A 23,308-nucleotide genomic window follows, 5' to 3' on the forward strand; every position below is an offset into this window, starting at 1 on the left:
CTTGGACAGAAGATACTTGGGTGGTGTACGACTGGCTCTCCCTTGATGAGCTTTAAGTTGACCCTGCCGACGTAAACCGTTCGAACACTTGCACTTACTGGATTTGTTGTCTGGTTGCCCTGTGGGAAGAAAAGACGACAACAATTTAAAAGACTGCATTACTTATAATTTACTTCACCTATATTACTGTTTAAATAATTGTCACGGGCTATTTAACTTTATTTTTTATACATTTTCTATTTTTGACATTGGCATATTATCACCTTAAAAAGTTGTTATGGCGAACCGGCTATAAAGCAGTTGCCTATTACACATTGATTTTAAAATTCCATAATCCCAATTATGTGAAATATAAGATGCAACATTTACAGCAAAAAAAAACAACGACAACAAAAACAGTAACATAGAATTAGAAGAAGGGTGAGCATGTAAAAACAGCTGCTATACTAAAGTGGGATGTAAGCTCCATCACAAGGACAAGAGAATTACAGAACACTAAACTTTTCACAGTACCTTGTGCACAGAGGACGAGCAGGCTGGCGAGAACGGCAATGACAGCTGGATTCATAGTTGTTGGCTGTAGACAGGTTATGGCTCACACTCCACTGTGTCTTTCTTCAGTCTGGACTCCTTGATGATGTCCAGCTGCTGACCTACTCTCTTTTTATACAGTTGGCTACACCCACACACAGAGCTGCAGTGCAATATGACACAATGCTTTCACTTTCTAGTATGACTTTCACTTCCTCTATACCTTCCTTTTTCCTTCAAAATGCCTGTTTCCTGGAATCAGAAACACTTCTCATCCAGAAGCTTTGTTTCAGAGAATCAATTTAGTGTCCATAATAGCTTCTTCTTCTTGTATATACATGAAGAAAAGAGGCCTTTGAGGGAATCCATTCAATTAAGTTCAACTTAAATGTAAATAGGCACACTTGCATACAACAAAACAGTCTCGTCATTCCAAGATTCAGAGTGATTTTTTTCTTTTTTCTACAATCTTGTTCCAAAAATAGTTGAAGGTACTTTATAATGTGTGAACTATTCAAATCCAATGTACCGTGATTTTGTCCATTCCATCAAATAGAAACATTCTAGATGTTTCTACAAATCCTCAAAATTGAGCTTGACATATTTGGTATCTTTGGAAACTTTAGGATCCTGCCTAGGATTGACAATAAAGATTATGAGATGATGAGTTGGAAATGATGGATTCACAGCTTGGCTGAAGTAGACCAGAGGTCAACATTTATGGCTTGCGGCACCTTAAAGGGACTATTTTTAACTTTCAGAAATGCTTGTTAACAGCGACACCTCTGGCCGTGAAATCAACGAAAGTCCAAGATTCAGAGTGAGAACAAAATGTTTTGTCTACAATCTTGTTCCAAAAAATAGTTGAAGGTACTTTATAATGTGTGAACTATTCAAATCCAATGTACCGTGATTTTGTCCATTCCATCAAATAGAAACATTCTAGATGTTTCTACAAATCCTCAAAATTGAGCTTGACATATTTGGTATCTTTGGAAACTTTAGGAGTCTGCCTAGGATTGACAATAAAGATTATGAGGTGATGAGTGGGAAATGATGGATTCACAGCTTCAAACTGCTTTTTCAGTTACAGAAACAGAACAATGGACTGATCTCCCTCCAGATATTAGAGGAATGTTAAAAAGGGTCATGTTGTCTCAGCAGGTATCTCTCTGCCCCGTCAGAGGAGGCTCTTTACCTCTACTCTTCTCTCTCCTCTTCTCTCTCCTCTTACCTCTCCTCTCTGCTGCTCTGTGGCTGGCTCTAAGCCGGTGGGTGATTTTGGAGCTTTTCAACTCCAGAAAGGCAGATAAACACAGGATCCCGTTAAATTATAATGGATATGTGTGTGTTGTGATATTTAAACAAACTATCCATCAACAAGGAAATAAAAGCCCCTCATCTACGAGACCGGTCTCTAGAGAGATCCAGGCAGCTCACAGCGCTCTGTGAGAGTGACCGCCCGGCTGGATGGCAGCGACCCCGGCAGGCGCTAACTACATAGCTGTCACAGCAGTTTGTGGAGCTTCTAAACTCTGACAATGGTGGAGCAAATGTTCGATTCACCATCTAATATTGTAAACTGTCAATATTCTAAATCTGCACAGTTGATTTCTCGCCTCAACATTTTTCAGAAGTGAATGTAGTGATGAAATAGCTACGAAAAATGTAAAAAACTGCCGCTTTTGGCTGCTGTTGTTGTAACCGTAGCCTGTAGCGGTCCAGCGCTTTGCATTGTGAGATACAGTAGGTGAGGTACACTGGTCAGATGTATACTGGAGATATTTTCCAAATCAGTATGACATCCGGGTATTTTTGGCATACTGTAGATTTTGCTTTTGTTCGCATACTACATACTACATTTTGGCCAAATCAGTACGTACTACTAGTATAGTATGAGGTTGTGCTACTAGTATAGTGTGAGGTTGTACTACTAGTATAGTGTGAGGTTGTACTACTAGTATAGTATGAGGTTGTACTACTAGTATAGTATGAGGTTGTACTGCTAGTATATTATGCGGTTCTGAATACAGGTTGTGACCAGTTCAAGCAAAGGGTGATTTTTTTTGCTGCTTTACTTGAAGAAGCTCTACACGCAGCATTGTGGTGTCGACATGCTTGTTCAGCCGGGTAAGTGTTGAGGACATATGTACGGCGGCAACATGTTTCACGCCTTGTTCATTCATACGGTTCTTTTTTACATTTCTTAATGAAGAGGGTGTGGGATGTGACAGTGGTGGAAACTGACTTATACTGTGGGGTCCGCACGTATTCGGGTAGGCACGTCCTGATTGCTGCTTGTGATTGGAGGAGAGCATTAACCATAGAGTCCCGTAGAGGGCTTCTCCTGTGTTTTTAGAACTAGGGTTACAATATTGTTACCTTGGATATATTTTAATCTCAAATAAGTAGTCCTCTGCTTGACCAGTTCAATGGAAAAAGTATCCCATTTGTGCTGAATACAGTTGTTTCAGTTTCACACCTTGAATAGCTTGCCAGGGTATTTCCTCTTTCCCTGAATTCCCCCAAATCGGACATGACTTTCTCCTTTCTTTCTTCCTTAAAACTATTAATTTCATCATACTACTATGGAAGCAGCTGTATGATGTGTCATATGGTCAATGTACACACCACCACCACAGAATTGGTCAGGCACAACAATACCACATGTCCCAGGGTAATAACAATATATACTGTATATATGTGATTTGTATTATGTACACTGACTGTGCAATGTCAGTACTACTCCGGTGTAACTTCAATTCATACTGTGCAATACTTTCAGGGGAAATTTCATTTCAATCACTGTGCAATATCAATTAATTATTCCTATCATTTCTTGTATCATTATTTTAGTATCTCCTTGAATTTAACCACAATCTTTACTTTTTGAATTTACTTTCTTTGTAATTCTGTAATTACTGTTGCTTTTAATATTAGTATGATGGTTATTGTCTCAATTACTTCTCTATAGTATGTTTTCCTTTATTTTTTTATTTTATTTTATTTTATTTTGTTTATTTATTTATTTATCACTACAGCCATTGTTTTACCCCATCTCTTCATATATATATACATATATATATATATATATGTATATATATATTATATATTTTACTTAATTATTTCCCCGCCCATTCGTTTTCCCATCTTTCGTTACATTTCTAGCTTTTTTGTCCATTCAATCTGTCTGTCCGACCCTCTGTACGTCTGTCCGTCTGTCCGTCTATCTGTTCGACCATCTGTCTGTCTATTACCGTCCCTGTGAGTCTATAATGTGTATAAGTCACCCATGGTTCGGAGGTTTGGAAGGGAGGAAGAGGGTGGTAAGGTAACAATGGGAGGAGTAGTGACACCTACGCTACATACCATTTCTTGTGCATGCGGCACACCCTGCAGAGCTTGCCTAACCTGCCTGGAATGCGATCAGTTAGAATGGGCGAACACATTGTGTACACAAAGGCAAGGCTCATTTCAGACACACCGTATGAGAAGACAAATTGTATGAACCATTTGCTGTGTTGTACGGTGTAGTCCAAGCAAGAACCCCAGGTAAGAGCTACCTGAGCATATACCTAAGTCTGATTTAGTTTTTCAGTATCATCTAGAAACAAGACAATCTTTTTTTAAAAAGACAAAACAATCTTTTAGCTTAATGAGCATATGAGCCTGCTCTTTTACATGGTACAGTGCACTGTATGTCTTAGGTATAACAAGTGTTATCTGTAATAGTGCTGTTTAATACGCCCAAAGTGACTTATCTTTATCAACTTAAAGTTGGTCTGTTTTAACATCTGAAATGTCCTCGTTGATTCATGATTGTTTGTACCACCACATGTGGAATTGTAACTCATAGTTGCAATGCTACACATGCTACAATGCTATGAGCATGCTATATAATGCTATGTAATGAGCAGCTATTTTATATCTAATTTATAATTGTTTCCTTATATCCATATACTATAAACATTTATGGGATATTAATGTCCAATTTATGGACGTGACAAAAGCAGACTGATATCTGAAATAGATTTTTAACCGCCCTAGTCCACCTTAAAACAAGATGGATTTTGGTTTGGTTTCATCTTTGTTTATTTGATGTGTAACTGAGTTCATGGTTTATTGTTAACCACTTAGACCCTATCGGACCCAGCAGTAGCATGGTCTTCACAAACAAGAACAAACAACGTTTATACATAGGGATCCCATTGTTTCTATAGAGGTATCATGTATGTCCAATTTCATTTTGGGAAACAACACATATAGAAAATTCACATAAAACAATACATATTTGGGAGCCCCAGAACTGCTACATAACAAAATACATCTATGCATAAAAGTGGACATAGAGCTTTTAATAATTTTCACTCATTTGGCGTTGGACATATATACGTTAAAGCTTCAGTAGGCAACAAGTTTTTGGCATCATTGGGCAAAGATTCCATAATAACCTTTCAGCATATTGTAATTCAAGTGTTCTGAGAGATAACTAGACTTCTGCTCCTCCTCATGGCTCTGTTTTCAGGCTTTAGAACTGAAAACATCTGAGGAGAGAAATAGGCATTACAGTAACAGAATATTGATTCATATTTTATCAGCGCTGACTAGTTTGACTGTTTGATCGGAGTGACTGACTCGTTGCTCTCATAGACGGCAGCTGGACGGCAGACACCAAATCTGCTCTGACTGGTTGATTTCCTCCAGTCTGTGAAATCTTGCTGATACCGTTAGGAGCACCGGAGGACACAGAGGCACATGACATTTTCAGATTACCGGTCTCATGCACTACTGTCAGGATATATTGACCGTTTATAAATATAACTTTTTAATCATATTTGCTCCATTTCTACCCACAGCTGTTTTAAATATTGTCGAAATTCTAAACTTGAGGTGAACAGCTGAAGAAATGAGCCCAGTAAGTCAAAAACTTGCCCTGAAGGGTTTTCCTGGAATTTTGCTCTTCCACATGAGATGACATGAGCCTCCACTTCAAGTTCAGCACGCCCATGAATTAGAGGCTGTGACGGACTGTTTTGTCATCACGATAGTTGCCAGATTTGGGGAATACTTGTTGTGACATGTGCATTGACATCAGGGCCTTAAAGGGACTGTTTGTAACTTCTTACACGTATAAATCATTGCGGGTCGGTGTCCCATGCGCGCTCACGTGTGACTACGCTGTTCAGACAAGACTCCAACACAAACTACACGGAAGCACCAAAACCTCTTGGTTGTATCTAGTGAAGCCCGTCTGTTAAACAGTGTTGGCCGCGGTAGGAGGACGCAGGGGAGACCGTAGCTTTGGTCTCCAGGACCGGAGTCTCTGCTGTACTCTGCTTCTCTGCCTGCCTTCACTCACACACCGCGCTCGTTCTCACTCTTTCGCCTCCCCTCTCACGTGCATGCGCGCACACTCCACACTGCAGAAGAGTTAGTTTAGCTCTGAGAATATCTAGTGAATGTTCAGTGGACGTTTGTGCAGAAATAACTGCTGCAGCTCCTCCAGACCAACAGAGGTTTCCCGTGTCTTGTGAAGTGACGGGGCTCCGCAGAGAGAAACGTTATCGTCTCCGACCAAAACTCCGGTGTCTCCCCTGTTCCCTCCGGCCGCGGTCGGGAGGCTGAAGCAGGAAAAGCCAACACTAGGATCAGCATTGATTCATGGAGAGACCTTAGTCTGGTCAGCTAACATTACTGCCAAGCAGCTGAAATATAGAGTGATATTGTGCTTTTAGCTGACGTGTGTCGCTTCACTGTTTTGAGTGATGTTCGTTCATGTCTATGTAGAGCGAGCACAAGCGCGAGCACAATCAACAGGACGCTGACTTTCGTTGACTTAACAGCCACAGGTGTCACTGTTAACAAGACATTTCTGATTCTTACAAACAGTCCCTTTAAGCATAGTAGTACTGTAGCCCATGCTTTTAAAAGTTTAAACATTTTTCCTCTTGGCACATGATCACGTACTTTATAAAAGTCTATGTATGTTATATACTGAATGTCATTCTTTTTACACTGATATCTGTCCGGTGTCACAGATGGAACGTAGAAAAGCTGCTGGCACCTCCAGAGCCGCCAGGCGAAGACGCTGGTGGCGTTTGAGACAGCGATGGAGGATGGTAGGGGTGTTTGAGATCGATCCAGAACATGAGTTCTACCATCTGACATCCATGATAAAAGAAGGCATGCATGCTTCCATTCAGACCACTATGGACACATCAGGCCAGGTGAATACTTTTCTAATTATAGGCCACTGGTTGGATTTTAAACATGAAACATTGTAGACATAAATTCACTCATCAACCCTTCATCTCCTGCACAGGATACAACCGCTGCTGAACATTTCAAGACAGCGGAAACTCTAACTCATGAGGCAAGTGATCATTTAGGAGCAGCAGTAGGTCAGTCCGTGGGGACTTGGCTTGGGAACCAGAGGGTCACCGGTTCAAGTGCCTGCACGGACAACTGAGGTGCCCTTGAGCAAGGCACTGAACCCCCAAACTGCTCCTGAGCTCTGTATAGTAGCTGCCCCCTGCTCTTAATACTAGGATGGGTTAAATGCAGAGACTAAATGTCACTGTGTGCTGTACAATTGTGTGAAAATAAAATAATAACAGAATTTTTTTTCATGCTTTGTCTCGTTTTCATATCTGGATAAAGTTGTCAATTATGGTCATATATTCAAAAGTTATCGCCCATTTATACTAAGAATTCCTGTCAAGCAATTTAAAACAAACATTTTCAAGGCTTCTGTTTAATCCTTGCCTTCCAGGGGTTCCAGATGCAGACGTTTGCAGCTTCAGTGTTTGCTAAACTGAGGCGTTCACTGGACATCACAGAGGAGGAATATATGAACTCCCTCTGCTCAAGCGAGTGCTACCTCCAGTTTGTCAGTAACTCCAAGAGCAAGGCAAACTTCTTTGTCACGTGAGCATAATCTTCTGTTACACACAGAGACCTTCCACTGACTACTTCTTTACCTTATCTCATCCTAACTCTAATTTCAAACTAAACTAACACCCAAAATGTTCTCACCCCAAAAATCAAAAACTCAAGCTAGTTTTTCAAGTACAAGAACACACGCACACATTTACTCACACATACTGACAGTATGTTTCAATTGTAGCATGTCTAGGAACTACATCTGCACTCGATGATTCTGCAGCTCACGATTTATGTCCAATTCCAACATTCAGTGTCAATTTAGGAAGTAGTGTGGCCTTTATGTAGCGAGGTGGAAAGAGTGTGGAGGTTGGGCTGGTGGATGTGACATTACAATGTGCAAAATACCATCTGACAATCAGTCCTTTGCTGTGAGTGTTACCTCCAAAACAGACTCATTACCTTAGGGGAATTAAATAAATGATAAAATAGATAAATAAGATTGTGGAGGCAACAAGTACCCCTGACCTGAAAAGCACCGGAGAGCTGTGAGAGGGCTGTGAGATTATTTGCAGAGTAGCAGCCAACTAATAAATCCCCAAATCCCATTTTTTTTTTTTGTTTGTTCTGAAATTTAAGGACTGTTTCAGAAGTTTTTTCCATTGGATAAATATAATGATTTTTTTATTAACTGTAACCATGATCTTTCTCTAAAGTTAACCACACTATAGTTGCCATGCAAGTGTAGAAAGTGAGAATTTAAAAAATGTTTGCATTGAACGTGAAAAAAAGTTTTGAACATAGTCTGGGGTTTTGCAGAATCATCCAATATTGACGTCTGTTTCTTGTTCTTGTCTGGTTGTTCTTGGTTTTAGGAATGACAAGAGATTCTTCTTAAAGACCCAGAGCGGGCGCGAGGTCAGGTTTCTCCTGTCCAATCTGCAGGCATACATGGACCACTTGGAGAAATACCCTCATTCACTGATGGTGAGGTTTCTGGGTAAGAGTGATTAATGCTACACACACATACACGCACACACACACACACACGCACACACACACACACACACACACACACACACACTTCCCAACATACACCCACACAATACTTGATTTATTGATTAATCACATCATACATTCACTTAATCAGAGCAGAACAAATGGAGGCTTCACCCAGAGGTGGTGAAGCAGATTTGGTCCTCTCCAGGCTTGACTCCTGAGAGGGACAGGCTGAGGAGGGCAGGATAATCTGTACAACCTGTACAACCTCTCTGTAGTGGCAAGAGTCAAAGTGGTTAGGGTAAGATGGTTGGGTAGAGGAAAGGAGGCTAGATCCCCGGTCCTGTGCAGTCAGGTCTATTCTCTCCTTTTTACAGTGTTTGATGGTTAGAGGCCTGTCTCATGCAGCAGCCAACAGGGTTTTGACAATAGAGCGGTCTTTGGCCACCCTCTCATGGGCCAAGTGGTGCATGCGTCCTCCCTGCAGTGGGAACTGGCATTGGTGCTCGAGGCTTTGGTGAAGGACCCTTTTGAGCCTCTAGAGTGTTTCTGTTTAAAAGCGTTGTTATTCGAGACAGCTTTGCTGCTTGCACTGACTTCAGCTATGAGAGTATGTGAATTGACTGCCCTGTCGGTGCATCCCAGTTGCTTGATGCTTCGTGGTGACCACAGCAGGGCTACTCTCAGACCAAACCCCTCCCTTGTTCCTAAGAACTCAAGGAGTCCATTCAGGGTCGAGGGTCATACAACTGGATACTTTTTGTCCTCCACCCAATGCGGGAGACAGGGAGGCAAATTCGCATCTGCTATGCACTGTTCATGCTTTGGCATGTTATGTCGAACACACGGCCCCCCCCTCAGGCGCACTCAAAAGCTGTTTGTGTACTTTGGTGATGGTGTGGCCAGAAAAGCGCTTTCCAAGAAATGCCTGGTGGGCTGGCTTTGAGTGTATCTCCCAGGCCTATAGGCAGGTGGGAAGAGACCCTCCTACTGTGGTCCACGCACACTCTACACGCAGCGTTGCAGTGTCGGCGGCCTTGTCCGGTGGGGTGAGTGTCGAGGATATGTGTATTGTATGTACGGCAGCATCGTGATCAACGCCTCCATACGGTTTTATCTCTTGGACATGTTGGGGTCCTTTTCAGGGTTTGTGCTCGCTGGAACAACAGGATTGGTGAAAAGGTGAGATGTGATACACCGACATGTTCCCGTGCTCCTTGATGACCTGGGGAATGTTAGTGTCTACTGTTTGTTTTTGATCCCTGCAGGGTTAGACCATGGCTTTACCCAGATCAGTTGTGTACTACCTGAGGTGGCTAGGGCCCCCTACTTGTCTGCTACAGCAGCCTATATTATAAAGAAGTAGGCAGGCTGCGGTGTCTAATCCTTAGCCAGTCTGGATCCGTGTGGTTAGGTTGATATGGTGACGCGTCAGGGCATACATCCATCGGACCCCACCCACTGTACCCATAGAGTCCAGTAGAGGGCAGAGCCTGTGTGAGTTAGAACGAAGGTTACAATATCGTAACCCTAGTTCTATAAGCACAGACGGAGCTCTCTACGGAGGTGGCCCTGCCGTTCCCGTGCCACTCGCTGAGGAGGGCATGGGATGCCAGATAGCGCTGGACGCCACCTCATATACCGTGGTATATAACGTAGGTATTAGGTAGGCACGCACTGATTGGCCCGCAACGGCTATGCAAATCTCAGTGAATGAACGCGTGCATGTGATTGGAGGAGAGTATAGCCCATAGAGTTCAATAGAGGGCTCCACCTGTGCTTATAGAACTAGGGTCACAATGTTGTAACCTACGTTTTTAAAGCAGGGGTTAAAAAGATTCTGTCGATCATGGTCTAAAGACAGAGACCTAGCAAAAGACACAGAAATATCACGTATGATTTTATAATATGCATTGTTCTTTCCCCATTCCAGGTGTCCACAGGATTGTCATTCCTAATGAACAAAGGTATTTTATCAACATAATTACCAGTTGGTCATTATATCCATTATATCCTTAAAGTACCAGTACTTACAATGCAGTGTTGTGTGTCTGCTCTCCAGAAATACTTCATTGTGATGCAGAGTGTGTTTTACCCCGATGAGAGGATCAATATTAGGTACAGTATCTATGTTTCCCCATGTTTTGTTGTGTGGAGTTCTGATGGGTGTATGAAAGCTGTGATGTTTTTGTTGCATAGATACGATATCAAAGGCTGTGAGGTGGGTAGATATACTAACCCCGACACAGGGGGGAAACAAATAATCAAAGTGCTGAAGGACAATAACTGTGAAGGCCAGAGCATTGCACTAGGTAAGTGTCCACTCCCCTACACTTACTTACTCTACTTATTTCTGTAGAATGATGTTACGTTTTTCCGTAGAATGATGCTGTTGTGCAATGCAAGTTAACTTTCAGCAGCAGAAAAAAACTGAGCCACATGCAATCGGAAAGTGCAAGGGCACTCTAATGGAAATGCTTGTGTTGTTGCTGTAGGTCAAGAGAAATCCTGGTTTGCCAATCAAGTGAAAGTGGATGCTGCCTTCCTTCAGGGGCTTAATGTGCTGGACTACAGTGTCCTTCTGGCCCATCAACCTCTGCACAAAGATGAGCTGGAAGGGAAACACTCGTTGGCAAACCTTGTCGTTCGCACCACAATGTAGGTTTTATGTCCTTTGAGCAAGTACAAAACCAATGTGCTGTGCATTACAATATGTCTTATTTTCCATCTTCTTTATGTTGGTGCTCCAGTGAACTCTAAAAAGTGTTTCACACACTCATGAAAAGCTTTCTTAAAATAAATATGCTTTTAAAGGGAATACGCTTATTCACTTTCATGCTGAGAGATATGAGAAGATCGATACCACTCCCACTCACTTTGTGCGCTACCTATGGAGTTATAAATGTATTAGCAAAGCTTAGCATAAAGCCTGGAACCAGGGGAAACAGCTCTCTCAAAACTTCAAAAATAGCCTACTAACACCTCAAAAAGCTCACTAATTGACCATTAGCTAGGTCGATCCATGGGTCCACCTCCAAAGAGCTCTATGAGGCTGGTCATACAGCAGATAGAAACAGCAGTACTCAATGCTCAGCATGGCTTGGCGTCAGAACACTCACGCCAAGCTGCTGTATTAGGCAGACCGTCCCTCTACTACAGTCTAAATGCTTTTTGTCCACCACCTTCACCCACAATTGGACAAAGCATTCCATGCTACATGGCGCTCAATGGGAATGTTCAGCCTTAAGCTTTGCTTATACTCGTGCGAGACACCATGGCGTGGGCCTCCGTAGATGGCGCGGGCCTCCGTACATAGATGGTGCGCTCACTACAAGCATGCACGGAGACGTTTATGCTAAGCGCGTTGTTCGTTGAAGACTTGAATTAGTCTGATCTCATTAGCCCAGAGTTGTCTTTATGAAACAGATTCATCTTGGTTCAGTTTGTTCAGTTAGTTATTTGTTTGACTTATCCACAAGAAGCTTTTCACAAAGCTCTGCCTTTTCTGTGCAACCTTTATGAACACCCTTCTGATTGTGTTTTCCCATAGGTCTGTGGACTTGCATGACAGTCCCACCACGTCAGACCCCTCCACCATGCCATTACTGAAAGAGACCACGGGTGAGGTGGCACCAGATACAACAGAGTGTGGGTCAGGCCAGCCACCGGCAGCAGCTGAGTTCGATGGTGAAGGGATTCCCCTCCAGGAGATAAAGTGCCCTGTGAAAGAAACCAGGAGTGACTCAGAACTGCAGGAATTCCATGAGCATCATCGCAGGCTACTGCCCAACGTCAAAAATAGCATTCATGTGGTAGATGGGCCTGACCGTCGCTACTTTGTGGGCATTATAGACATTTTCACTGTGTACGGCTGGAAGAAAAGACTGGAGAACCTGTGGAAAAGACTCCGCTTCCAGGCAGGGCCTTTTCCACAGTCAGCCCAGACAAATATTCACACAGATTCTGCAAGTGGATACAGGACCACTCGGAGTGACACAATGCAAAAAAACATTGAGCACTGTTATACATAGCATTTGCTGTATAGCCCCCCCAGTGTCCACAGGATGGGGCTGGTGTCGCATTCTGGCTCTGTCGTAATAGAGCGGCGGCTCAGTCAGAACGTGATGAGCTACATCCAGTGGATCTGTGGTATGACTGTAACCAGTCAAGAAGTGTTGATGCTGACTGTTTTCATTTTTGTATAGAAATTGTAGCCTTCTGTGCAGTTTCAGAGCCGTGATATAGGCAATATAGAAAAAATGCTTGGGGTGCCAGGGTACTGTAGTGGCTGGGCTAAATTAATAAACAGACAAATAAAAGAGCACATTAAAAACCTTGCAGTAATATGTGCAGATTGTGGAGAAGCACTCCCCATGTTGTCACATGATTATGTTCACTTAGTTTTCCACCTGCTCAGACCACCCTTTGGGTTGAATTTAGGGACGCACCGATACCGATATTGGATATTGGGCCTGTACTGGCTCAGATAGCTGGATCGGGTATCAGTGACAATGGGGCCGATATATTCAATTCAATTCTATGTTTGCTATACACACTATATACTGGAATTTTATTTCCTGTTTAAATTTTGACCAATTTGTTGCTGCATTAAAAAAAAGTTACACTTTAATTTTAATTAATGTAAATAATTTCTGTTCATTTTTAAGATATTTTACCAAGTTTCTGGTGTACAATTTATTATGTTAATAATAAATAACAATTCACTACATTTAGATCTATGTGTTTATTGGTCACGTTTTGTTTACAAAGTTAGGAAAGCGATGTTTAAGTCCAGCCTGATGTTGCCTTACACGTAAAGAATGATATCCGCTGGATGGCACATCACCCAATCACCAACAGCTTTGTTTGTATGAGTTCAAACCTTTGAAGCAGGTGTTGAAGGAACTGACCTTCTACCTCCGAGAGGTCAAGGCCCAGTTACGTGCTGGTTAATCTTGTGTGACAAAGAGATTTTCCAAACAGACGGGTTAAAGCATAATAATACAATTTATTCCGAACAATCAATGTTGCATAAGTAAAATAAAAGAGTTTACAGATATCTGGATCCAATCAACGTGTCCCTGACAACATACAGTGCATGGGGTCAGTTCGCGAAGTCTGAACCCCGAGCTATCCCTGATCCAGTCTATTCATGGTTTACACAATATTAATATTCATGAGATTATGACACGTGATATTTTGCTGCATATCTTCTTCTTTGTTATCTCCTTCTGACTCCTTCCTCTTCTTGACCTTGCAAAAAGAACAGCACCTGCCTCCCTTTCCTCGCAATCACTCCATTCACAACAAATCCAACAGTCAGGTTATTGCAGGTCATTGTAAGCACTTTTGTACATAATAAATCCAACAGTGTCTAATGGCTCTATGTGCTGTGATGAGTGAGGTGGGTGGGTTCCAGTTGAACTCCACAGGGTTTACCTGGCAAAGTGGTATGACCAGACCAAAATATCCTCTTACCTGTACTTAGCCCCATTTGTGGCCTCAGCACTTACTCCGTGATTCTATCTTATAGCATTTCCAACACAAACCGAGTTGTACAGTATCTTCACAGATGTCTGCTGTCTACCAGGAATGACAAAATGATTGTACGGGGCAAAGCCAATGTTAAAATAAAAACAAAAAAATCCACAGTCTGTGGAGGACTGCTGCGGGGTTATGCCTTACCAGGCAACTATAGAAATTTACCATTTTTAAAATGTTGTGAGAGAAGCCCTTCTTTTAGTTATATTTTTGCATTCATATTTTTACAATTCATAGCATTGTGATGTTTAACACAGAGTTACCATGGTTATCAGGGGAAGCCCACAGGCGTAAAAGGTAAACAAAGAGGGCAACACATGGGTGTTCAGCCAGGCATAGGCCTATTCAAATTTACACAGAAACATTAACATTAAGGATTTAAGATGGTACATAAAAAAACACATGAAATCAGAGGAATGCCAGCATTAGACTATATTACACACCTGGTTTATTCATCAACTAGTTCTTTTAATTTGGTTAATGAAGTTTGACAAAAACAATTACATTGTTTTTTGACAGTTAGGCTACCTCTAGTCTCGTAAGGCAAGAGAAGACGTTCCAATAGGCAGTAAAGACGTAAAATAAAACCCCACAAAAGTGCTGTCCCATTCATATTTATGCTATTTTGAGCCTGTGCAGCCTCTCACACTCAATCATTTATCAGGTGATGTCAGTCAAGTCCCTGAGGGTTCAGGGTTTAAGGCCTTAGAGGGGACATTGGGATTGGGCCTTCCTCTCTTTGCTTCTACTCTTTAGCCATGTCTCCCTAACCCCGGGGACGGGCTCTCCAGCTCTGCAGGTCGATGAATCTTTTTCTTATGCTTTCTTTATTGAAGGTGATGCTCATTTACAGAGGTACAAACAGATACATAAATTGAAAAAAAGAAGAGAAAGAAGCTTTATCATTTTAAATATTATATTAATTTAATAAGTTGAAGGGACTGTTTGTAAGAATCAGAAATTGGTTGTAACAGCAGCACCTGTGGCCGTTAAGTCAACGAAAGTCAGCGTCCTGTTGCTCCCGCTCGCCCGTGTGCACGCGCTACTTGAATGTGAGCGAGCATCTGTCAAAACAGTGAGGCGACACACGTCAGCTAAAAGCACAATATCACTCTATATTTCAGCTGCTTGGCAGTAATGTTAGCTGACCAGACAAAGGTCTCTCCGTGAATCAATGCTGATCCTAGTGTTGGCTTTTCCTGCCTCAGCCTCCCGACCGCGGCCGGAGGGAACAGGGGAGACACCGGAGTTTTGGTCGGAGACGATAACGTTTCTCTCTGCGGAGCCCCGTCACTTCACAAGACACGGAAAACCTCTGTTGGTCTGGAGGAGCTGCAGCAGTTATTTCTGCACAAACGTCCACTGTACATTCACTAGATATTCTCAGAGCTAAACTAACTCTTCTGCAGTGTGTAGTGTGCGCGCATGCACGTGAGAGTGGAGCGAAAGAGCGAGAACGAGCGCGATGTGTGAGTGAAGGCAAGCAGAGGAGCAGAGGAGCAGAGCACAGCAGAGACTCCGGCCCTGGAGACCAAAGCTAACGGTCTCCCCCGCGTCCTCCGACCGCGGCCAACACTGTTTAACAGACGGGCTTCACTAGATACAACCAAGAGGTTTTGGTGCTTCCCTGTAGTTTGTGTTGGAGTCTTGTCTGACCAGCGTAGCCACACGCAAGCGCGCATGAGACACCAACCCGGATTGATTTATATGTGTAAGAAGTTACAAACAGTCCCTTTAAGTTTTTTATTGATACAGTATTTATCATAAGGTTTCCAAGCTTTCTCCCGCTGTATATCATGAAATAAGGAAGACCAAAAACATCTAGATGAGGGGACAGAAACGTAACGGAGTGTGTTCCTAATATTTTAGTTAGAGCACTTCTCTTTCAGTACATTAGAACCTCCAGTATAAATATTTTCCACACCATCTTCTGATGGTGATCAACGGTACCAGGGTTTCATAGAAGTATAAGGACACTTTCTGCTATAACATCAAAAGCAATAGCATACACCTTTGGTTTTACAGGCATTTTAATTCATCAATAAATTCTTCATATGATAATAAATAACCATTTCTATTAAGTAATTGGCTAACTATTACACAGGACTACAGTATTCCATTATGAAACCATGTGTGATAGAACATAGTCCTGTTTATCAGGTCCATGAATCTCATCAGAACAAAAACAGCAATGAGGATTCTTCACCTCCAGGAGGCAGCAGAGCACTAAACCAGGCCTAGTGTGCCGGAACAAGAAGAAGAAGAAGAAGACAGCGCTTTGTTTTGCTTCCGGGTCCTGTTCAGTGAGATCATCCAGAAGGAACCATGGAGGAGTCCAGACCGTCCTACTGCTGCACTGTGTTGGATAGAAAGAACCAGTCTAAGTTCCTCTGCTACACACGCAGAAAAAAACGGAATATCGAATGTGTGGTGAGTCGCAGGTTGAGTTTAAATACACATGAACGTGACTTCAGTAGTGTTCTAGAACAGAGAAAACGATGATACCCAGACCTTTAACCCTCCACTTTATTATCCCGGTGTCTATCAGGGGATAACTTCTGTGTTAAACTGAATTACTGTGAAGTTTAACGACGTTACGACGTCATATTCCACTAAGCAGCGTGGACATTTACTGTTCAGAGTTAGAGTCGGATATTACACCTGTCACCACCATGGTGACGTCACCACCATACTGACAGTGGGAATAAAAAGGGTGAAATTAAAGCTTCAGTAGGAACATGTTTTGGCATCATTTGCAAAAATTCCATAATAACCTTTCAGTATATAATAATTCAACTGTCAGAGAGATACTAAACCTCTGCACCTGCTCATGGATGTTTTCTATTTCTTTTTCAATAGACTTAGACTTAGACTTTATTTTAATTTGTGAACAATACAAAGATCAATTAAACTGATACATAGGTAAACAATACATATAAAGGAAATGAAGGGATAAATAAAAACAAAAAAATAAGAAAATATGTTACGGGGTTAATATAAATAAAAAAATAATAGTAACTTAAAGGGACTGTTTGTAACTTCTTACAGGTATAAATCAATCCGGGTCGGTGTCCCATCCACGCTCGCGTGTGGCTACGCTGTTCAGACTCAGACTCCAACACAAACTACAGTGAAGCACCAAAACCTCTTGGTTGTATCTAGTGAAGCCCGTCTGTTAAACAGTGTTGGCCGCGGTCGGAGGACGCGGGGGAGACCGTAGCTTTGGTCTCCAGGACCGTAGTCTCTGCTGTACTCTGCTCCTCTGCTTGCCTTCACTCACACACCGCGCTCGTTCTCGCTCTCTCGCTCCACTCTCACGTGCATGCGCGCACACTACACACTGCAGAAGAGTTAGTTTAGCTCTGAGAATATCTAGTGAATGTAAAGTGGACGTTTGTGCAGAAATAACTGCTGCAGCTCCTCCAGACCAACAGAGGTTTTCCGTGTCTTGTGAAGTGACGGGGCTCCGCAGAGAGAAACGTTATCGTCTTCGACCAAAACTCCGGTGTCTCCCCTGTTCCCTCCGGCCGCGGTTGGGAGTCTGAGGCAGGAAAAGCCAACACTAGGATCAGCATTGATTCATGGAGAGACCTTCGTCTGGTCAGCTAACATTACTGCCAAGCAGCTGAAATATAGAGTGATATTGTGCTTTTAGCTGACGTGTGTCGCCTCACTGTTTTGACGGATGCTCTCTCACATTCAGGTAGCGCGTGCACACAATCGAGCGCGAGCAACAGGATGCTGACTTTCGTTGACTTAACAGCCACAGGTGTCGCTGTTAAAACCAATTTCTGATTCTTACAAACAGTCCTTTTATGTAAAAACATTAAAATGTGAACACAAACTCACCGTTTTACTAGCCTTTTTTTTTGCAGAAGATATTGTCTTATATAATATATAGTTACATTTCTTTCTTGTAAATATCACAGTGAGGTTTAACTCTCACATTGCATTTATGAATGTAAAACATTGCGATAATGTGATTGTTTAGAAAATACTCTTTCTCATATATTGTGTTGAACCTTAAAAAAACAAAAAAAAACATTTTCCAGTAGAAATTCAGAGTCACAGATAATATTTTCCAAGATAAACTTACAAATATCTCGCCACAGTTTACGGGTGTTTGTACATTTCCAGAACAGATGGACAGTAGTTTCAGTATGGGAATCACACAAGGCACAGATTAAATCATAATCACTTTTTAATTTAACAAAAAGGACCTACCTGGGTAACATCGACACTCATGGCTCTGTTTTCAGGCTTTAAACAATTTAATCCATGACGGGAGATTTTGACCAATCACAGGTCATTTCAGAGAGAGAGCGTTCCTATTGGCTGTGCTCCGGCTGGTGGGGCGGTGCTTGGTATTTCCTCAACTTGATCTCAACATGGCTGCCGGGTCACAAACTTTATCATTTTACAGCTAAACAGTACACTACAAGATGATTCTGAAAACATCTGAGGAGAGAAATAGTAGTGATGGTGAGATGAAGCTTCATGAAGCACTGAAGCTCTCCAGCACATTGGTTCGCTAAAGGGTTCATTTCACGAGGCTTCATCTGGGCTTCATGTGCACACAAAACCACCTATTGGTCAAAGAGTGTAAAACAGACCGATATATTCCAGATATGTGACTGCAGAGGGCAGTGAATGTGCTTGTGTAACTAAAGGAAAATGATAGATGGGAGACATTTTTTGTTTTCATTCAGGAGTGATTCAGGAGTTCTCAACTGTATTTCGGCTTTGGGCGCTTCAATGACGTCATTGGTCTAAAAACGATACAAAGCCTCAATACGCGTTTCACAGACCGCTCTGAAGCCTCGGCACAAGCATGTACATCACTAGTTAAAATGCACATAAATGTGACCTCAATAATGTTCCTAGAACAGAGAGAACGCTGAATCAATCTCCATTTAAATCCCACAGTTTATTATTCCGGTGTCTATCAGGGGAATTATATTTGTGTTAGAACATAAAACAAGACGTAAACTGATTTATTGGTAACTTAGCGAAGATACGACGTCATATCCCACCATGCAGCGTGGACATTTCACACGTTAAGAGTTAGGGTCTGATATTGCTGACACCGGTCACCAAGATATTGACAGTGGGAATAAAAAGGCTGAAAATAATTCCAAATTTCTTAGTATGTAAACTGTATGCCGAATTGAGGAGTAACCCCTCCCCCCCTTCGGAAAAAAAAGATCAATCTTCATTTGTACTACAGTCTATGCTAGGAAACATATAAACAAACAATACAACAACAATATTTAAATTCTGTTTTTCCACAAAACTGCAACTGCATTCATTTACAGTCATCTCCTTAAAGCAGCAGTGTGGAGAAATAGAGCCAATATGATTAAAAAAAAGTTATTTTTATAATATGGTCACTATATCCTGACAGTAGTGCATGAGACAGGTAATCTGAAAAAAATCATGTTCCTCTGTGTCCTCCGATGTCCTCCGGTGCTCCTAATTTTTGCCCAATGATGCCAAAAACGTGTTGCCTACTGGAGCTTCAAGAGAGTGTAACAAGTTGTAGCCTACAAAATAATATGAACAAATGCAATAAGGTTATGAATCCAACCCGATATCAAAGAGATTATCCTTTTCAAAAGGCCTATTGTTCATGTTTAGAACCTTGTCAGGAAGATGTTTATTCACTCTTAAAGTTATTTTTCAGAGCATATGAATTACATTGTACAGGTGTGTGTTTATGTCTGTATGTCCACCCTTTGTAAGGACACATGAGCAAGTATGATGTAATGTAACTGTTTGTTAATCTTATGGAGTTTGACAGATGCCGCTGACGTTTGGAGCACAGAGTACACCGAGGACACATTGAAGCAGTTTGTAAGTTTCACATGCAGACCCCCATGTTTGTCACACAGTGCATCAGTGAAGGTACTGATTTTTGTTGTAACTGTACCTGTTTGTTTTAGAGACAGAGGTTTGCCTTGAGATCTACAGAGGATTATATCCTAAACTCAGGTGAGATTACAAACTGTCCTCCTTTAAAACCACTTTGTGGAATATCAATTATTTCTAGCAAGGTCCAAGAATCCAGTGGTGCCAGTAAAGCTGCACAGCCAGCAGCGGAACATTCTTTGTGTTGACCAGCTTGTACATGTCTGTTTGTGTGTGATAATAAACGAGTAAGTAAATGTGACCGTGAAACTATTATTCAGCCATAATTGAGGCTAAATATTCTTCTGTCTTTCCCTCAGGTCGGCCTGTGGTAGTGGGGATGTGTCTGTTGTGGTGCATGACACCAGTGCAGAGCTCCATTTGAGTTCCAGTCCAGGTGACCCGAGTGTGACCCTGTCCAGGCTGGAAGGCCCGCAGGCCACAAAGGAAGTGAAGGAGCTGCTGTTCAGGATGGCTGACAGCCTCACTCAGCCTGACAGTAAATGGACTTTGTTCTTGTGGCTCATTGCAGTTGTTTCACATTGAGTGAAGGGTTTGAGCTTATAATAATAATAATAATAATAATAACAACAATAAGTACTTTATTAGTTCCCTTGGGGAAATTAATTTATTTTATAGCAGCTTATGCAGAGTTAAAACTCACTGTCTTTTGGGAATCAATGCAGACTGTGTTTTGTCATTCCTCAGGTGGATCCCCCTCCGTCAGTCCAGTGAAAAATCACCAAAGGCGGCCCACAGGTATGTTTTTCAAGCTGTATACCGGTTGTGTGTGGGGGTGTGGGGGGAGGTATGGTTCTTTGCAGTATGATGTTTGGAACACAACAATGTAACAGCCCGTCGACTTATTTTACTTAAAGCTTCAGTAGGCAGTATATCTTTGGCGTCATTGGGCAAAAATTCCATAATAATCTTTCAGCATATTGTAATTCAAGTGTTCTGAGAGAAAACTAGACTTCTGCACCTCCTCATGGCTCTGTTTTCAGGCTTTAGAAAATCTAGCCCGTGACGGGAGACTTTGACCAATCACAGGTCATTTCAGAGAGAGTGTTCCTATTGGCTGTGCTCCGGTCATGTGACCAGAACTTGGCGTTCCTTCAACAGATTGTACAATGGCGGCCGCGTCACAAACTTTCTTATTTTACAGCTAAACCGTGCACTACAAGATGATTCTGAGAACATCTGAGGAGAGAAATAGGCATTACAGTAACAGAATATTGATTCATATTTGATCAGCGCTGCCTAGTTTGACCGTTTGGTCGGAGTTCGCGAGTCATTGACAGTCAGCTTTCATAGACGGCAGCTGGACAGCAGACCTCAGATCAGCTCTGACTGCTTGTTTTCCTCCGGTCTGTGAAATCTTGCAGATGCCGTTAGGAGCACCGGAGGACACAGAGGAACATGATTTTTTTCAGGTTACCTGTTTCATGTACTACTGTCACGATATAGCGGCCGTTTTATAAAATAACTTTTTTTAATCATATTTGCTCCAATCTCGCCTACTTCAGCTTTAACAGCAACACCTGTGGCCGTTAAGTCATCGAAAGTCAGCGTCCTGTTGCTCTCGCTTGTGCTCGCTCTACATAGACATGAACGAGCATCGCTCAAAACAGTGAAGCGACACACGTCAGCTAAAACCACAATATCACTCTAGTCACACGCGAGCGTGCATGGAACACTGACCCGATTTATACGTGTAAGAAGTTACAAACAGTCCCTTTAAGTAAGATTTTGAATGTAGGACTTTTACTTCTAACAGAGTATTCTACACTGTGGTATTACTTTTACGTAAGTAAAACATCTGAGTACTTCTTCCACCACTGTGCTCTAGTAAACAATTTAATCATAGACCCCCTTTACTCCGGCATTAAAATGCGTTAGTGCTTGACCACATGAAAGTAAAGTACAGGTGTAAATGCAATGTCGGCCGAAGGCGCTGACCCCCTCAAGGTGTGGAAGAAGTTAAAGAGATTATTACTAGAGACTATTTACAGGTTGTGCAAAGAATGTTACTCTATTTACAGATGTTTTATGTTATAATACTTAGAGTGTATAATAGTAATTTATAATAATAATAATAATGATTACTATTATAATAATTATTACATAAATAAATAATAATTATTTATATATATATATATATATATATATTTATTAAGTAAAATGTCTTTGAGAACCCTGAAAAGTGCAATAAAATGTATTATTATTATTATTATGCATTTCTGTACCTTGTATTATGAAATGTATTAAATATTGTTTTCATTTTTTTTATATTGTATTAAACTTATCATGACTGTAAAAATAAATGAATTGCTGTACAATATCTCTTTCTATTTGAAAGGAAATGTGATATTTCATGTTCAGTATATATTAGTATTCAGTATTTTGGACTTTTGCTTGCGTCCTGCAGAGTTCACCTGAGGACTAGAGGAACAGGCTTGTGGTGAATTGTTGACGGTGTTGTCGGCGGTTTGTTTCACCAGCTTACAGAGATGATATCTTTTCTTCAGAGTTTGAACCCCAACAGCAGCAGAATGGTGCTCCATCAGTGACGACGAAGAAACGACTTCCAGGGGCTTCTCTCATCAACCCAGGAACTAAAAAGTACGACGTGTCCCTCATAAATCTCTACCAGTATTCTGCTCTTAGTGAATGTAAACCAACAACTGTTCATCCTTTTTTGCAGAAAGCGGCAAGCGACTGGCGTGGCCTTCGATGATGTAGATGAAGACTGATCCTCCAGACAACACAGTGTTCTCACATTGTGGCTGCACAAACAAAGATGAATGTTCTTTTAATCCACTAACACAACATTATGAATTTGTTGCTTTTTAAATCACAGCATGTATGTATCTACTTTCATGGCATATGATATTAATAAAAACCGGACTATTGATTTTGAATGGTATTTTAATCTGTCAATGAATGATGCTGTAACTTTTATGATATTAGGTTGAATTTAAAGCTGCAGTAGGCAGTATATATTTTTGGCATCATTGGGCAAAAATCCCATAATAACCTTTCAGCATGTTGTAATTCAAGGGCTGTGAGAGAAAACTAGACTTGACTGAATTTCTCACAATTGTTTGGTGACAAAATAAATATGTAGCTCTCATTTCCCCATATTTTCCTGGTGCTCCCATGCTTGTATATTGGTCTGAAGAAGGCTTTGCTGATGGAATCTGAATCCAGAGCCGTGCGTATAAAGCCCTCAGCGAGCTCCTCCTCTCCTCGTCCAACAATTCTGAAGCGTTGTTCATGTGCACCGTATGATTAAAAGCTTTTTTATTATGAACCCTACACTGTTTCGGACATATAAAGTAATAGTAATAATACTATTATTAATATGATAACAACAACTGGGTAATAGAGTTTATTCTTATTATTCTTATGTTATTAATATTACAAATAATAATAATAATGTCACTGT

The 23,308-nt window shown here is 41.5% G+C and overlaps 2 protein-coding genes across 2 annotated transcripts; both read left to right on the forward strand.

The window, feature by feature from the left end:
* Positions 1-6,515: 6,515 nt before the first annotated feature.
* Positions 6,516-13,010, forward strand: LOC119493212 (phosphatidylinositol 4-phosphate 5-kinase-like protein 1). The gene is given in 10 exon segments (XM_037778363.1): positions 6,516-6,758; positions 6,854-6,904; positions 7,304-7,458; positions 8,289-8,413; positions 10,346-10,374; positions 10,469-10,530; positions 10,612-10,724; positions 10,908-11,070; positions 11,963-12,321; positions 12,324-13,010. Coding segments are annotated over 10 exon segments (1,383 nt in total). The 3' UTR covers positions 12,407-13,010.
* On the forward strand, positions 12,477-22,781 carry paxx (PAXX non-homologous end joining factor). Its single transcript, XM_037778364.1, has 6 exons — positions 12,477-12,561; positions 19,896-19,944; positions 20,181-20,359; positions 20,569-20,619; positions 22,362-22,482; positions 22,565-22,781. Exons 1-6 carry the CDS (start codon positions 12,477-12,479, stop codon positions 22,611-22,613), a joined length of 534 nt encoding a protein of 177 aa, XP_037634292.1. The 3' UTR covers positions 22,614-22,781.
* The last annotated feature ends 527 nt before the right edge of the window (positions 22,782-23,308 follow it).

The sequence above is a fragment of the Sebastes umbrosus genome, chromosome 8 (genome assembly GCF_015220745.1).
Source record: "Sebastes umbrosus isolate fSebUmb1 chromosome 8, fSebUmb1.pri, whole genome shotgun sequence".
Classification (NCBI taxonomy): Eukaryota; Metazoa; Chordata; class Actinopteri; order Perciformes; family Sebastidae; genus Sebastes; species Sebastes umbrosus.